At 38.3% G+C, this 18,784-nt stretch overlaps 1 protein-coding gene across 1 annotated transcript in view; it reads left to right on the forward strand.

Moving 5' to 3' along the window:
- The window catches only part of LOC120867416 (centromere protein P), a 236,777-nt gene that overhangs the window by 22,386 nt on the left and 195,607 nt on the right, over window positions 1–18,784 (forward strand). Inside the window, exons 2-3 of the mRNA XM_040245881.1 lie at window positions 1,931–2,112; window positions 4,614–4,702. Coding sequence (XP_040101815.1) covers window positions 1,931–2,112; window positions 4,614–4,702 — 271 coding nt within the window. The remainder of the gene's footprint in view (window positions 1–1,930; window positions 2,113–4,613; window positions 4,703–18,784) is intronic.

Genomic DNA, 18,784 nt, shown 5'->3' on the forward strand with positions numbered 1-18,784 from the left:
ATTTTCAATGTTTCCCCATCTCTTTCCCATGAAGTGATGGGACCAGATGCCATGATCTTAGTTTATTTTATAGCTTAAAATTTTTTTTTAGTTTATTTTATAGTTGTTTCTAATATGTAGAAATATGGTATTATAACTTGGATCAGTTCAGTTCAGTCACTCAGTTGTGTCCAACTCTTTGCGACCCCATGAACTGCAGCATGCCAGGCCTCCCTGTCCATCACCAACTCCCAAAGTTTACCTAAACTCATGTCCATTGAGTCAGTGATGCCATCCAACCATCTAATCCTCTGTCATCCCCTTCTCCTCTTGCCCTCAATCTTTCCCAGCATCAGGGTCTTTTTCAGTGAGTCAGCTCTTCACATAAGATGGCCAAAGTATTGGAGTTTCAGCTTCAACATCAGTCCCTACAGTGAATACCCAGGACTGATCTCCTTTAGGATAGACTGGTTGGATCGCTGTGCAGTCCAAGAGACTCTCAAGAGTCTTCTCCAACACCACAGTTCAAAAGCATCAATTGTTCTGCATTTAGCTTTCTTTATACTGTGACATCCATATATGAATACTGGAAAAACCATAGTCTTGACTAGATGGACTATAGTTAACAAAGTAATGTCTCTGCTTTTTAATATGCTGTCTAGATTGGTCATAACTTTCCTTCCAAGGAGTAAGCAGCTTTTAATTTCATGGCTGCAATCACCATCTGCTGTGATTTTGGAGCCCCCAAAAATAAAGTCAGCCACTGTTTCCACTTCTTCCCCATCTATTTGCCATGAAGTGATGGGACCGGATGCCATGATCTTCGTTTTCTGAATGTTGAGCTTTAAGCCAACTTTTTCACTGTCCTCTTTCATCAAGAGGCTTTTTATTCTTCTTCACCTTCTGCCATAAAGGTGGTGTCATCTACATATCTGAGGTTATTGATATTCTCCCAGTCATCTTGATTCCAGCTTGCACTTCATCCAGCCCAGTTTTTCTCATGATGTATTCTGCATATAAGTTAAATAAGCAGGGTGACAATATAGAGTCTTGACGTACTCCTTTTTCTATTTGGAACCAGTCTGTTATTTCATGTCCAGTTCTAACTGTTGCTTCCTGACCTGCATACAGGTTTCTCAAGAGGCAGGTCAGGTGGTCTGGTATTCCTATCTCTTTCAGAATTTTCCACAGTTTATTGTGATCTGCACAGTCAAAGGTTTTGGCATAGTCAATAAAGCAGAAATAGATGTTTTTCTGGAACTCTCTTGCTTTTTCCATGATCCAGCAGATGTTGGCAATTTATCTCTGGTTCCTCTGCCTATTCTAAAACCAGCTTGAACATCTAGACATTCACAGTTGATGCATTGCTAAAGCCTTGTTTGGAGAATTTTGAACATTACTTTACTAGTGTGTGAGATTAAGTGCAGTTGGGTGGTTGTTTGCACATTCTTTGGCATTGCCTTTCTTAGGGATTGAAATGAAAACTGACCTTTTGCAGTCCTGTGCCCACTGCCGAGTTTTCTGGCATATTGAATGCAGCACTTTCACAGCATCATCTTTTAGGATTTGAAATAACTCAACTGGAATTCCATTACCTCCATTAGCTTTGTTCATAATGATGCTTCCTAAGGCCCTCTTGAGTTCACATTCCAGGATGTCTGGCTCTAGGTGAGTGATCACACCATCGTGATTATCTGGGTCGGGAAGATCTTTTTTGTACAGTTCTTCTATGTGTTTTTGCCACCTCTAACTTTAGGATGTTTTATATTGAGATTAATGGCTGCAATGTTAATAACCACACTGATTTTAAGAAAAATCCTACTAGTGTTTTAATGGGAAAAGAATAAGAAGGATCAAATGGGAATGATTTGAAGAAATTTATAGATGTCAGTTGAAACACTTGTTAGTAGTTTCTTCATTGGAGTAATTATCTGTGTTTTGTTCTTTTTAGGAAATCGTTTCAAGAAATACACCAATCAGATTCTGAAGAATGGGGATTGTCAAAAGATCTGAGAAGTCATCTTGGAAGTTTAGAATCTGAACTTCAATTTCTAAGTAAACTTAGTGGTATCAGTATAAGAAATTACTGCAAGAACACAGAAGACCTAACTAGCACTGAGATGGCGGAAAAGAGTAAGCAATTTTTTTTTTCTTTTAGCTGCACCAAATGGCTTTCAGAATCTTAATTTTAGTTTTCCAACGAGGGATTGATCCTGATCTCACACCAGTGAAAGTGTTGAGTCTTAACCATTAGACTCCCAGGGAATTTCCAGAGTAAGCATTAATTTCAATCAGGAAGTAGTATTGAGGTTTACCTTATTATGCATAGAAAATTAGTTTTCTTATCATTGAAATAAATTCTCGGAGGTAACGATTTGAATGTGTGGTTGTGGTAAACTTGTTTGTCAGGTGTCTATTGAACTTTACAGTGTGTGTAATATTCTTAAAAGCTGCCTGATATAGATATTAAAGAAGACATGGTCTCTCATTGTGTACCTGAGTAGTAAAGTAACAGAGATAAGTGATTTTAAGGAAAACACTATTAGTTTGTAAATCTTAGCTATTGTTCACTACTGATATGAGAACTGTGTCATCTCTCATACTCAGATATTTCAAGAACTGGATCATTTGGCAGAGGAGGGTTTCTGGTCCCAGTGACTAATGCTATATTACTAAGAATCTGTGATATGCTAACAAAGAGAAGCTAATTCAGCTCTACAGTTGTATGTTGGCATCTTTGTGTAAAAGAAGGAATCATTTTAGGAAATGCTTTCTGATTCCTACGAAAATAACCCTCCTGACTGGGGAGAGGGAGAGTGATACTTCAAAGGTCATGGACAGCTCACTTCAGTGGAATTACATGTAGAAATGAGTGATGAAATTTAGACACATCAGGTACTTGAATAGTTAGAATACAGAGAGTATGGAGAGTGAAGTTTTACTGTGCACAAGTCTGTCTTTCCATTTTGAGTCCCAGGTTTACCCTAGAAGATACCTAAGTGGTAGTGCCCATTCAGAATGCCTTTAAAAATTTTTTTTAGCTTGTTTATTTCTTTATTTTTGACTATACTGGGTCTTTGTTGCTGCACGTGGGCTTTCTCCAGTTGTGACCAGCAGGGACTACTCTCCATTTGTTGTACATGGACTTCTCATTGCAGTGGTTTCCCTTGTTGTGGAGCACAGGCTGTAGAGGGCATCAGCTTCAGTAGTTGAGGTGCATGGGCTTAGTTGCCCTGTGGCATATGGCATCTTCCTGGACAGGGATCAAACCTGTGTCCCTTGCATTAGCAGGTGAATTTTTTACCACTGGATCACTGGAGAATTCCCAGAATGTATTTAGAATGGGCTTGATTCACAGCTTTTCCCATTGCTGGCTTAGATTTCAATTTTCCTGGCTCTGCCAGGTTAGTTTCAATTTTTCACATAATATCCGGCTGATCCATCTGATTTTCAGCTTGTAAAATTAGTTTACTCTCATCTTTTTTCTCTTTATTCTTGTAGAGTTGTGCCCTTCTGGTAGAAAGGCCAATACAGGGGTAGATTAAGAGGTACAAACTATTAGGTATAAAATAAGCTATAAAGGTATATTGTACAACATGGGGAATATGGCAAATATTTTATAATAACTGTAAAGGAGTATAACCTTTAAATATTGTGAATCACTGTATTATCTACCTGTAACATATATTGTATAGTACCTATATTCGAGTTTAAAAAAAGAGTGAATTGTGTCCTTCTAAAAATAACTTCATTAAAAAAATATAATAAAGTCAGAATCATGGTTATCTCCTTTCTGAGACATATTGTATAACTTGGAAAAGGCATGAAGGAACTTTATGCAATATGTTAAAATTTCTGTGTCTTGATCTTGGTGGTGGTTACTGGGAAACACTTGTAAACATATATATATATCATGCTGTATCGGAAAAGGCAGTGGCAACCCACTCCAGTACTCTTGCCTGGAAAATCCCATGGACGGAAGAGCCTGGTAGGCTGCAGTCCATGGGGTCGCTAAGAGTCGGGCACGACTGAGCAACTTCACTTTCACTTTTCACTTTCATGCATTGGAGAAGGAAATTGCAACCCACTCCAGTATTCTTGCCTGGAGAATCCCAGGGACAGAGGAGCCTGGTGGGCTGCCGTCTATGGGGTTGCACAGAGTCGGACACGACTGAAGTGACTTAGCAGTAGCAGCATGCTGTATACTTAAGAATAGAACATTTTATGAGTGTATTCATGTTATACCTAAAAAGTACTTTTGCCATCATTTTAGTAATGCTTTGAGAGTTAACTGAGATAATTGCATGGATTTAATTTATTGTCTAACTGGAACCAGACAATGTTGAAAATACGAAAAATACCAACAATTATCATAATTCAAATTTGTCTAGGGTTATACGATCATATTTCTATTTCTTACCTTAATCTTTGGTATCATTGAGAACTAGAAAATACAAGTTATCTTTAATCATATTTCTCAAAGGTGCACATCCTTCCACGTATTTTCAATGCACATGCTAACACTCTCACACATAAACCCACCTGTATTATAGATACCCACACAAAATTAAATAATTGATATTTAAAGAAAATTGTTATTTGCAAACAAAAATTTTTGTTTTTCTGATTTATAGGTATTAAAAAAGTTTTGCAGAAACACAGATTATCAGGAAATTGCCACATGATTACGTTTCAGCTTGAATTTCAGATTCTGGAAATCCAGGTAAATTAAGGAACATATTGTGGTAGATGACACAGATTCTGCTGCTATGAAATAAAAATACCCCACACCCCTGTCTTCAGCAGTGGCTGAGTTGAGGAGACATTCCTGAGCAGGACCCCTTGTAGCATGTTTGTACAAAGTGATACCATAAGAATTTTTTTTTCTTTTAAATATGAATACCCTAGCAACTGCATATGGTAGTATTATTGCTGAGAGCGTAGTCTTTATTGGAACAGAGGTAATGAGATGTTTGTGGGATTCCAGTGTGAGCCCTGAGGTCATGTGAACAGTCTTGGATGCCCTCAGTAGTCAACTAATATCTCAGTCATCAATCATCTGTTAGTTATTTATTGCTGCTTAACACTTTCTCCCAAATTGAACAGTTTAAAACAACAAAAACCATTTATTATCTCACCATTTGCTGTGAGGCAGGAATTTGTGAGTAGCACAGTTGGTGTTCTTCCTCTGGCCTCTCCTATAGTTCTGGTCATCTGGGATCACCACAATCTGAAGACTGTTCAGAGCTAAAGGATTAGACTTCAGGATGGTCGTGGTTATGCCAGCAAGTTATACAGGACTACTGAGGCACAACACTGGAGGAAGATACTCTTGGCTAGGATTTTCACATAAAATCAGAAAGCAGACAGAATGTTAACATGCAACCCCTGGCCAGCATAGGGAGAACAAGACTCAGACATCTTCAAAGTCTGGCTCCAAGAAGAGTTGGATCCAGGCATAATTTTGAGAACTAACCAAGTCTGGACATGTGCTTTGATAGCAAAAAAACAATTTCTATCAGTTTGTTTTATGAGTTTGGGCCTATAGGGAGAATGTATAGAGGAGAGAACAGATAAGGACAGGCAAGTTGCCTTGGGCTCAGTTCATAAGATAACTAAAGTGAATGTAGACCAGTTGTCACAGCCAGGTCACAGGGATAAGCTGCTTGCTTGCACTCATAGTACTGTGCCCGGATTCCTCATGCTTATCCTCAGCCACAGAAATAGCCTCAAGTTGTCCCTTTTTGTATGCGATAGGAATTGATGCCAGATATTAGAAGTTACCCCCAACTAGTCATGAGTGATTGGGTCTAGGTATCTGCACTAGAAGTTTTGCCTCTTGAGAACTCTTTGCAGTCTATGTCCCTGGTTGTCACCACTGACCCTGGCAGGCTGAGAACTGACTAGGTCTCTCATCTGATGACAGAGTTTCCAACTTGCTCCCACCTCAGGGTATCTCTCTTTAGTCTGTCAAAGTGACCAAGAACATCCACAGTGTGGCATTACCAAAACCAGTTGAGCAGGATGTCAGGTACATGGGTGATGAGTATCCTTGGAAATACACTGCTGGCGGGTTGGCACTAGACCTTGAAGCCATGCAAAATTCTCAGGATGATACTATAGTTCTGCATGACCTCAAAGATAATCTGCTAAAGACTAGAATAAAATATGGACCCAATTGAGTTGATCTCGTTTATGATGAACAGCCCGTTCCAGGACTCCAGACTCCTCAGAATTCCTGGATGTTGTCCCATTGCAGAAAGATGCATAGTTGGACCAACTGCCTTTTCTTTCTGGCTAGCGTGATCCTAAACTTAAGAGTGGTGATATACCAAATGCTTATTTGCTTTCTTGCCTCCATTAATGGTCAGGCCTATGGATTGTGTCAGGTTGGCAGAATCAGAGCTCTGAGATCTAGTTCTCTGTCTTAAAACATCTGCACTTTCCGTGTATACATGTCCAGGAAACGGCTCAGGGACATCCTATTAAGTTGGTGCAAAAGTAATTGCAGTTTTGCATTGTTGAACTTTGCTGCTTGATATTGGAATACATTCTTAAGTAAATATGGTTATTTTATACATCATTTTAATGTGCATTTCTCACTTTATATTTCTTTGATAATTATTACTTGCTGTTTATTTTATATTTATTTTAGACTGTAGAAATGATATTAGACAAAAAGCAAATTAGAGGAGTTTTTTTATTTGCATTCAAAATGGGTCGTAAAGCAGAAGAGACAACTCATAACATCAGTAACACATTTGGCCCAGGAACTGCTAACGAGCATACAGTGCAGTGGTGGTTCAAGAAGTTTTGCAAAGGAGATGAGAGCCTTGAAAATGAGGAGCCTACTAGCTGGCCATCGTAGGTTGACAGTGACCAACTGAGAGCAATCATCAAAGTTGACCCTCTTACAACTACATGAGAAATTGACAAAGAACTCAATGTCAACCATTCGGTGGTCATTTGGCATTCAAAGCAAATTGTAAAGGTGGAAAAGCTCAGTAAATGAATGCCTCATGAGTTGACCGAAAATTTAAAAACCATTGGTTTGAAATGTCATCTTAGCTTATTCTGTGCAACAACAGTGAACCATTTTTCAATTAGATTGTGATGTGTGATAAAAACTGGATTTTATACAACAACTGACAGTGACCAGCTCAGTGGTTGGACTGAGAAGAAGCGCCAAAGCACTTCCCAAAGCAAACTTGCACCAGAAAAAAGTCATGGTCACTGTTTGGTGGTCTGCTGCCCATCTGATCAACTCCTGCTTTCTAAATCTCAGCAAAACCATTGCATCAGAGAAATATGCTCAGCAAATGGATGAGGTGCACCAAAAACTGCAACACCTGAAGCCAATATTGATCAATAGAATGGGTCCAAGTCTGCTCCACAACAGTGCTTGAATCCATGTTGTACAACCAATGCTTCAGAAGTTGAACGATTCAGACTATGAACTTTTGCCTCATCTGCCATATTCACCTGACCTCTTGTCAACTGACTACTACCTTCTCAAAGCAACTTTTGGCAGGGAAAATGTTACCATACCCAGCGGGAGGCAGAAAACGCTTTCCAAGAGTTTGTTGAATCCCAAAGCATGAATTTTTATGCTACAGTAATAAACAAACTTATTTCTCATTGGTAAAAATGTTTTGATTGTAATGGTTCCTATTTTGATTAATAAAGATGTGTTTGAGCTTAGTTATAATGATTTGAAATTCACCGTCCGGAACTTCAGTTACTTTTGTATCAACCTAATAGTAGCCTTGGGCTTCTACAGGCTTTTTCTTCCATTGTTATTCATCTTTTTTATAGTCACTTCCTGGGTTATCTGGAGAGAAGCCAGATTGCTGGTAAAATTAGGCTCATCCTTGGGAAGTTGTTGTTCAGTCACTCAGTCATGTCTGACTCTTTGCAACCTTGTGGACTGCAGGGCGCCAGGCTTCCCTGTCCTTCATCATCTCCTGGAGTTTGCTCAAACTCATGTCGATTGAGTTGGTAATGCCATCCAACCATCTCATCCTCTGTCATCCCCTTCTCCTCCTGCCTTCAACCTTTACCAGCATAAGGGTCTTTTCTAATTAGTAGGCTCTTTGCCTCAAGTGGCCAACATATTGGAACTTCAGCTTCAGCATCAGTCCTTCCAGTGAATATTCAGGGTTGATTTCCTTTAGGATTGACTGGTTTGCTCCCCTTGCAGTCCAAGGGACATGTATGGGAAGCTGTACATGAGTCCAGTTGGAAAAAAGGCGATACTCTAAAGTTGAGATGAACAACCCACTTGGTGCAGCTGTACATTCCAGGGTAGGTTGTGGCCAAAAGTTGATTGGTGTGCTCATTAGTGGGGCTTTAGTCTGAGAGAGAAAATGGAATAGAATGTTTTAATTTCATTTTGTTGAAGTTGCATACTTGTGGTCACTTTAATCCTTTGAAGGAAAGCATCAAGTGGCAATTTGATCACATCAGAAGTCAGATCACACATAAGGTTTTAATTTAGGGACATTTTAAAAAATAATGTGATGTGCTTCTGAAGAATGGCTATATTTGACCAGAGGCATTCCTAGCATGAACTGGTCAGTTCCCACAGTGGCTTGACTTGAATGGTCCTGGGTGTCCACCATGAGGTCACATAGACAGGACCAGAGCCATGTGGGGCCTGCCATACAGGGCCTGCTACCCATACTGTAGTGGCTACACTCCCTACCTCCTACCAGACAGTAGTGACACCAGCCCAGACCTCACCTCCCTATCCACAGTACTTTAAGTTAATATTCTGATCCTCATGCTACCAAACCATGATTGAAAATTTTGTAACCATTTTGTAATGGCCTGCAGTTACACTGTTAGCTCATATGCTTAATGAATTAAAATTAGTTGTGCTCCATATAGTAGAAAATTTAATAAAAAGGAAGATTCAGAATACTAGAAGTTTATTTCTCTGTTGCTTAAACAAAATTGCAAGATCTGTTTTCAAGGGCTAGTATGGTGGTTTTATGATCATCAGGCTCTGCCATCACCCACGTGGCTGCCACATTGTGGTGCAGTTATCACTTCAGCATTTCAGACATTGGGAAAGGGCTGGGCAAACGGGCTCACCTTTTCCATTGAACAGCATTTTTTAGAAATTGTAATAGCCATCATTTTCACCTGCATTCTAATGGCCAATAAATAAGTGCAGGGGAGGCTGGAAATTTAGTCTTCATTATGCATGGCCATGTGGCCAATGGAAAAATTGGAGCAAGAAAGAAGTCCATATATTGGGGACTACCAGCAGTTTCTGTCCCATATACTTCAGGAGATGCAGGAAAAAAAATCTAAGGAGAAGAACAATTTATACAATTTGAAAGACCTAGAACTCAATAATCACTGAATCTCTCAAGGGACATAGGTTGTTATTATATACATTTCAAAGTAGATAGACAGAGGAGCCTGGTAGGCTGCAGTCCATGGGGTCACTAAGAGTTGGACACGACTGAGCGACTTCACTTTCACTTTTCACTTTCATGCATTGGAGAAGGAAATGGCAACCCACTCCAGTGTTCTTGCCTGGATAATCCCAGGGACGGGAGAGCCTGGTGGGCTGCCGTCTATGGGGTCGCACAGAGTCGGACACGACTGAAACGACTTAGCAGCAGCAGCAGCAGCAGGTGCTTTTGAACTGCTTGGTTTTACCTAATTTGCTACAGAAAGAGCATGCTGTCCCAAGCTATGTTAAGAACACTCTGTTTCTCTCTATACCTTAGAACTGTATCTCTAGTGGAATCGCCAGGTTAAAGGAGATGTACATGTAAATTTTGACTGATAGTGCCAAAGTGCCTTCTAAAATACTTTTACCATTTTACATGTTGGGCAGATTTTTATAGTTGAGACTGATAGAAAAAAAGCAGTGGTAAAGAAATAGCTATATTTTATGTTCTAAAACATTTTTAAAAAACAAAATTTCCACTAGAGGGAGATGTTTAGCTATCAGAAAGTTTAAAAGTAATCTAATAAATCTATCTTACTTATAGAATATTGTTATGAAATCATGGTAGTACAGTGTTAGAAACCACAGGTGACCTAAAATCGTATAAATAGGATGCTGGGACCAAAAGTAAACTGATAGATTATCTGGCTCAACGCTCTTACTATATAGGGAAACACCCAGAATGTTTGAATGATTACCCATGTTGGCACAGTTCTTCTTGTCATATGCAATTGGAGCATACAACTCTTTTCTCCAGATTTACTGTCTGATGTTGTTAGTGTTGTACTCTTTGTGAGGAGTTGCAAGAATATTAGAATTAACATGTATCAGCATTCATAGTCCATGTAGCACAATAAATCAAATGAGTGGCAGTTCGTGGAGTAAGAGACAAATTGAATGTATTTTTGTAACTACTCTCCCTGGAACCCAACGAACTGGAAAAAATGATCCAAAAATAGGGAACTTTTTAAATTAAAAAGAATATTTGTATTGGTACAAGTTCAACTACTGGGAGCTATAAAAAATAAAATTGACAGCTTGGGTAATCACAAAGTTATGTGAGACAACCAAGAACAATGACAGGGTTGAACAATAAGGTTCACCTCCCACACAGAGCCAGCCCTTCAAACCTGAAGAGGTGGCTGTTTCATCTAATGCATAGAAACAAACAAAGACAATCAGGTAAAATGAAGAAAGAGAGTAGTATGTTTGAAACAAAAAAGAACAAGATACACCCTCAGGAAAAAAACCTTAATGAAGCAGAGATAAGTAATTTACCTGATGAAGAGTTCAAAGTAATGGTCACAAAGATGCTAACCAAACTCAGGGAAAGAATGCATGAAGACTTTAAGAACTTCAACAAAGATACGGAAATAAGTTCCAAACAGAAGTCCCAGAGCTGAAGAATACAATAACTGAATTGAAAAATATGTTAGAGAATTTTAACAGCTGACAACATGATGGTGAATAAAAGATCAGTGAACTCAAACACAGGGCACAGAAACTCACCAGATCAAAGCAACAAGAGGGAAAAAGAGTGAAAATGAAGGTAGCTTAAGGGATTTATGGGATAAAATGAAGTATGCTAACCTTCACATATAGGCATCCCAGAAGGAGAAGAGAAAGTACAAAAACATATTTGAACAAATAATGGTGGCAATTTAACTTCCCTAAACTGTAAAACAGTTCTTCAGATCTAGGAACCCCATAGAGTTCCATGTTAGAGAAACCCCCCAAAACCCCACACAGAGACACATTAAAATCAAAAAATACCAAAAATTGAAACCAAGAAGAGACTCTTAAAAGCAACAAACAAGAGAAAAACAATTGTTACATATAAGGGAATTCCCTAAAGACTTTCAGCAGGTTTTTTAGCAGAAACTTTGCAGGTCAGAGGAGAGTGGCAGGATGTATTCAACGTGCTGAAAGAAAACAATTTGCAACCAAGATTAAACTTGGCAAAGTTATGATTCAGAATTGAAGGAAAGATAAAAGAGTTTTGCAGATAAGCAAAAGCTAAAGGAATTTATCACCACTAAACCAGCCTTAAGAGAAATGTTAAAGGGATTTCTTTAAGCTGAAAAGAAAGGTCAGTAAATTGGTAACAGGAAAACATGAAAGTATAAATGTCATTGGTAAATGTAAATATATAATTGTTGTTGTTCAGTTGCTAAGTTGTGTTCGACTCTTTGCAACCCCATGGACTGCCACAGGTCAGGATAGGTAGTGAATTAATCACTTATAAAGCTAGTATGAAGGTTAAAAGAAAAAAGTAGTAAAAACAACTAACTACAATAATTATTTATGGGAGTATGGCTGAGTCCCTTTGCTCTCCATCTGAAAATATCACAACATTGTTAATCGGCTATATTCCAGTATCAAATTATAGATATGAAACCCAAAGATAACAGAAGGAAGGGAATAAATAACATAGATCAGCAGAATTGCCTGGTGGTCTAGTGGTTAGGACTCTGCACTCTCACTGCGGAGGGCCTGGGTTTGATCCCTGGGAACTAATACCCCACAAGCCATGTGGTGTGGCCAAAACAAGGAAAACTCTGAACATAGATCAGAACAGAAACAAATGACATAGAAACTAAAAAGACATTAGAAAAGATCAATGAAACTAAGAGCCAGTAATTTGAAGGGATAGTCAAAACTGAATAAACGTTGAGTTAGACTCATGAAGAAAAAGAAAAAAGTTAAAAATCAGAAATGAAAGAGGAATCGTTACAGCTGCTACTGCAGGATCATAAGAGACTACTATGAACAATTATGCACCAACAAATGGATAAACAGATAAAAACAACCTTCCAAGGCTGATCAGGAAGAAATAGAAAATCTGAACAGACTAATTACTAATAGATTGAATCAATAATTTAAAACCGCCCAACTAACTGAAATCCAGGACCAGACGGTTTCACTGATGACTGTACCAAACAATTAAAGAATTAATACCAGTGCTTCTAAAACTATTCCAAAAAGCAGAGGAAGAGCACTTTGAACTCACTGTTTAAGGCCAGCATTACCCTGATACCCCAAACAGACAAGGGCACAAGGAAGAAAATCATAACCCAATGTCCCTGGTGAACATACATGCAAAAATCGTTAATAAAATATTAACAAACTAAATTCAACAATGCATTAAAAGGATCATACATGATGATCAAGTGAAATTTATTTCAGGGATGCAGAAATTGTTAAAAATTTGCAAATCAATTGATGTGTATACCACATTAACAGAAAAATAAGGATAAAAAGTTAATATGATTATCTCAATACATGCAAAAAAAGCATTTGATTAAAGTCAATAACCATTTAGCAAATTTAACCATTTAATCATTTCAACAAAGTGAGTATAGAAGGAATATACCTCAAAATATAAGCTCAACAGTGAAAATAACTCTTCCTGTAAGATTTCACCGGAGTAAGAAATGGCAACCCATTCCAGTATTCTTGCCTAGAGAATCCCATGGACAGAGAAGCCTGGCGGGGCTAAAGTCTGTGGGGCCACAAAGAGTCAGACGTGACTGAAGTAACTTAGCAGTAAGATCTCAGATAAGACAAAGGATGCCTACTCTTGCCATGTTTATCCAACACAGTATTGGAAGTCATAGCCAGATCAGTTATATTTCTTAAAAAAAGGACTTTGCTAGTGGCACAGTGGCTAAGAATCCGCCTGTAGTGGGCATGGGTTCTATCCTTGGTTCAGGAAGATTCCAAACGCCACAGAACAACTAAACCCATGAGCCAAAACTACTGAGCCCATGTGCCCTAGAGCCAGTGCTCTGCAGCAGGAGGAGTCACTTCAATGAGAAGACCACACAACACAATTAGAGAATAGCCCCCACTTTCTGCAACTAGAGAAAGTCTACACGCAGCAATGAAGACCCAATGCAGCCAAAAAATAAATAAATAAAATTTAAATAATAATGAAAGGCATCCAAATCAGAAAGAAAGAAGTAACAATGCCACTATTTCATAGATGATATATGTTATTATTTATAGAAAACCCTAAAGGCTTCCTCCCCACCAGAAAACTGTTAGAATAAATGAACAAATTCAGTTAAGTTGTGGGATACAAAATCGATTAATCTGTTGCATTTCTATACGCTAATAATGAGCTACCAGAGAAATTAAGGAAACAATTTCATTTACAATAGCATCACAATGAATAAAATACCTACAATAAGTTTAACCAAGGAGATGAAAAGCCTATGCACAGAAAGCTATAAGACATTGATGAAAGAAATTTAGAACAGAAGTAAATAGATATTCCATGCTCGTAGATAGGAAGAATTAACATTGTTAAAATGTCCACACAGCCGAAAGCTATATACAGATTCAGTGCAATGCCTACCAGAGTTCCAGTGTGTTTTTCACAGAACTAGAAGAAACTCCTACAATTTGTTTGGAAGCACAAAATATCTCAAGTAGCCAAAGCAGTCTTGGGAAAGAGCAAACCTGGAACCATTACACATCTTGATTTCAAATTGTATTACAAAGCTATAGAGATCTAATCAATATTGTCTTGGCATAAAGCAGACGCATATGTCAATAGAACAGAATAAAGAATCCAAGAAATAAACTCATACATATGAGTTAATTTATGTCTGCTTACCTGATAACTCAGTTGGTAAAGAAGCCACCTGCAGTGCAGGAGACCCTGGTTCAATTCCTGGGTCAGAAAGATCCACTGAAGAAGGGATAGGCTACCAACTCCAGTATTCTTGAGCTTCCTTGGTGGCTCAGCTGGTAAGGAATCCACCTGCAATGAGGAAGACCTGGTTTTGATTCCTGAGTTGGGAAGATCCCCTGGAGAAGGGAGAGGCTACCCACTCCTGTATTCTGGCCTGGAGAATTCCATGGACTATAGAGTCCATGGGGTCGCAGAGTCAGACACAACTGAGTGACTTTCACTTTCACTTTATGTTAAAAGAGCCAAGACTATAGAATGGGGAAAGGATAGTTTCTTCAATAAATGATGTTGGGAAAACTGGATAGCCACATGCCAAAGAATGAAACTGGACCACTCTTATGTCATACACAAACCTAACTCTAATCAACAATTAACAATATTAACTCAAAATAGATTAAAGATGTAAATGTAAGACCTGAGACCATAAAAATGCTAGAAGAAAACATAGGTGGTAAGCCTCTTGACATCACTCTGACAATGACTTTTTAGATTTGACACCAAATGCAAAAATAAACAAGTGGAACTATATGAAACTAAAAAGTTTCTGCACAGAAAGGAAACCATCAACAAAATGACAAGGCTGAATGGGAGAAAATAGTTGCAAATCATATCTAATAAAGTATTAATATCCAAAACGTGTAAATCGTAGGCTGTATAATGACAAGATAATTTGCCTTTTCTAGTGGGTAAAAGGCCAAAATCCAACACACACACGAATAATCAAACAAAGACAAGATACTCCTCTGGGATTCTTTCCTTTCTTTTTCTTTTGTCTGTGTGGGTTATCATAGCTTTATATGAGATGTAGTTCACATACCATATAATTCATCCATTTAAGGTATACATTTAGCAGTTTTTAATCTATTCAGATTTGTGCAACCATCACCACATCCAGTTTAGAACTTTATTACCTCAAAGAGAAACTTCATGTTCTTTATCACCCCTCATTTGCCCTTCTGCCCAAACCTAACTTACCCATATCTTCTGTCTCTATAGATGTGCCTATTCTGGGCATTTCATAAAAGTGGAGTTACATAATTTTTGGTCTTTTTTTGGCCAATTTCTTTTACTTAGCACCATTGTTTTCAGGATTCATTCATTCATGTTACACATGTATTGTTAACTTCATTCTTTTTTTCTAGCTGTGTTGTGAGGATATATCACATTTTGTTTTTTTCATTCATCAGCTAAGAAACATTTGGCAGCTTGTTTTTTCCTTTTGGTTGTTATGGATCACACTTCTGAAACTACTCATGTATAGGTTTTTCAGTGGACATATGCTTCATTTTTCTTGTGTATATCTAGGTAGAGAATTACTATGGGGCTTCCTTGGTGGCTCAGTGGTAAAGAATATACCTGCTAAGCAGGAGACCACCTGCAATGAAGAAGACTTGGGTTCAGTCCGTGGGTTGAGAAAATTCCCTGGAGAAGGAAATAGCAACTCACTTTAGTATTCTAGCCTTGAAACCCCATGGACAGAGGAGACTGGTAGGCTACAGTCCTTAGAATCACAAGAGTTGGACACAACTTTGCGACTAAACCACCACCACCAGAAAATTACTGGGTCAGATGGAAGTACCAGATATGACTCGTATGTTGAGCATTTTTTCATAAGTTTATTGGCCGTTTGTATTATCATCTTTGATGAAATGTATGTTGAGATCCATTGCCCAGTTTTTAATTGGGTTATTTGTCTTTTTATTATTGAGTTGTAAGAGTATTCTGGAAATTTGTTTCTGATTGGATATGGTAGTAGATGCCCACAGTCTACTTTAACTACAGCTGCTCCTAATAATTCCCACTATATTCTTGAGCAGCTGAAAAACTAAACAAAGGTTATAGGCCATTAATACCCATTTCTTCAGCGGCTGAAAATACTGAAAAGTCAGATACACCCAGACAAATGGGGAAGAGTCATTCATTTATCTGCTCATCCTGTATCCTTAGGAAATAGCAGAAATTGCTGGATCTACTCCTGTAAACAAAAAAGATCCACAGAGTACACAGCACAAAGATGGTACAGAGTTTGTTGATCATCATTTAGGCTTTTGCCATGAAAGGAATTAGAAAATAGAGTTAAAGTCTCTTGGAAAGAATGAATCCAGGAAATGCAAGAACATGCTATATTGTAACTGTTTACATTCTCAAATGAAAACAATCAAAGAAAACTGAATAAAAGGGAAAGACAGCTGAGAGAAAGGAAGGAAGGAAGAATAAAATGATTATAGTGCTGAAAACTAAATTAGGAGTAGCTATGAGTAGAATATAGGAGAAGGCAATGGCAACCCACTCCAGTACTCTTGCCTGGCGAATCCCATGGACAGAGGAGCCTGGTGGGCTGCAGTCTATGGGGTCGCTAGGAGTGGACACGACTGAACAACTTCACTTTCACTTTTCACTTTCATACATTGGAGAAGGAAATGGCACACCACTCCAGTATTGCTGCCTGGAGGATCCCAGGGACGGGGGAGCCTGGTGGGCTACCGTCTATAGGGTTGTACAGAATCAGACACGACTGAAATGACTTAGCAGCAACAGCAGCAGGAATAGAATATGGAGGATAGGCTTGAGAAAAATCACAAGTACAACTGAAAAGAAGAAAAATCTGAAAGACAAAGATTTGTGTGACTTTCTCAAAAAAAAAAATGAAATAGAAATGATAGGTAAATATATAGTATGAGAAAATTTACTAAAGAAGAAAACCTTGATTTTGCACATCAAAATATTTAAGTTTATTTCACAATCCTCATTGTTGTATATAATAGTGTTGTTTTATATTTTTGTAGTAAGGAGCTGTTAAGCTTTGTCTTCATTTCATATTTCTTTAAAATACAAATTGGTGCAGATGGTAAAGAATCTGCCTGCATTGCAGGAGACCAGGGTTCGATCCCTGGGTTGGGACTATCCCCTGGAGGAGGAAATAGCAACCCACTTTGGTATTCTTGCCTGGAAAATCCCATGGACAGAGAAACCTGGTAGGCTACAGTCCATGGGGTTGCAAAGAGTCAATGATATATTAGAATTCAAATTGCTGAGGCAGAGAGTATAAACTTTTTATGTTATGTATTATCAAAATGATGTTATGGATTAACATGTCATCTCATTGTTTTATATTTACATTTATCCTGTCAGAGGGAACATTTTTTTTCCATGTAACTTGTCGTTTACCTCTATGTTTTTAGTTCGTGTTCTTTGCCTTTTTCTTTTAAGTTTTCGTATCTCCTTGTCATGTTTATAGAACAAATTTTCCTTGTTTATTACTTTTCTTTTAGTTATGTCATTTTATATCAATAGTTTATATTTTTGTGTAATCACATTTGCTATTTTGTTGTTATTGTTGTTTACTTAGAAAGTTCTTTCTCACTCAGTAATCAGTTAAATGTCTATATTTCTTCCTAATATTTTATGACTTCAGTGTTTACATTGAAGTAAGTAATTCAGTCAGCGTTCATTTTCATTTTGTTTAGGTTTGGAGTGAGGATCTGAGGCATTCTTTTAAGAAATACCCAGATCTTCCCTGGTGGCTCAGTGGGAAAGAATCTGCCTGCTAATGCAGGGGACACAGTGTTGATCCCTGGCCTGGGAAGATCCCACATGTTGCAGGACAGCTAAGGTTTATACCACAACTACTGAGTCTGTGCTCTAGAGCCCAGGAGCCACAACTGCTGAGCCCATGTGCCACAGTTACTATAGCATGAATGCTCTAGAGCCTGTGCTCTGCAGCAAGAGAAGCCAACTCAGTGAGAAACCCGTGCCCCCACTTGCTGCAACTAGAGAGAAAGCCCATGCAGCAGTGAAGACCCAGCACAGCCAAATAACTAAATAAATAATATTTTAAAAAAATAAGTAACCCTTTTGCACAGTAAAGAAAATCATAAACGAAAAGACAACCCACAAAATGGGAGAAAATATTTGCCAATGAAGCAACTGGCAAGGGATCACTCTCCGAAATAAACATACAGCTCATACAACTCAATACCAAAACATGGAACAACCCAATCAAGAAGTGGGCAGAACATCTGAATAGACATTTCTCCAAAGAAGACAGAGATAGCAAGAGGCATATGAAAAGATGTTCAACATCACTAATTATTAGAAAAATACAAATCAAAACTACAATGAGGTATCACCTCACTGATGATTCTGGTGATGGTCAGAATACCCATCACCAAAAAATCTACAAAAAACAAATGCTAGAGTGGGTGGAGAAACGGAACCCTCTCACACTGTCAGTGGGAACGTAAATCAGTACAACCGTTATGGAGAATAGTATGGAGGTTCCTTAAAAGACTAAAAATAGAGCTGTCAATCCCATTCTTGGGAATGAATCTGAATAAAAACATGGTTAGAAAGGATTTTTTTATTGTTCAGTCACTAAATTGTGTCCAACTCTTTGTTGTTTCTCTCTTTCCACTTTTTCCCCATCTGTTTACCATGAAGTGAGAGGATGGAATGCCATGATCTTAGTTTTTTGCATGCTGAATTTTAAGCCAGCTTTTTCACTCTCTTTATTAACCCTTTGAGAAGGCAACGGCAACCCAATCCAGTACTCTTGCCTGGAAAATCCCATGGGCGGAAGAGCCTGGTAGGCTGCAGTCCATGGGGTTGCTAAGAGTTGGACACGACTGAGCGACTTCACT

This window comes from Oryx dammah, unplaced genomic scaffold, assembly GCF_014754425.2.
Source record: "Oryx dammah isolate SB20612 unplaced genomic scaffold, SCBI_Odam_1.1 HiC_scaffold_1, whole genome shotgun sequence".
NCBI classification, from domain to species: Eukaryota; Metazoa; Chordata; class Mammalia; order Artiodactyla; family Bovidae; genus Oryx; species Oryx dammah.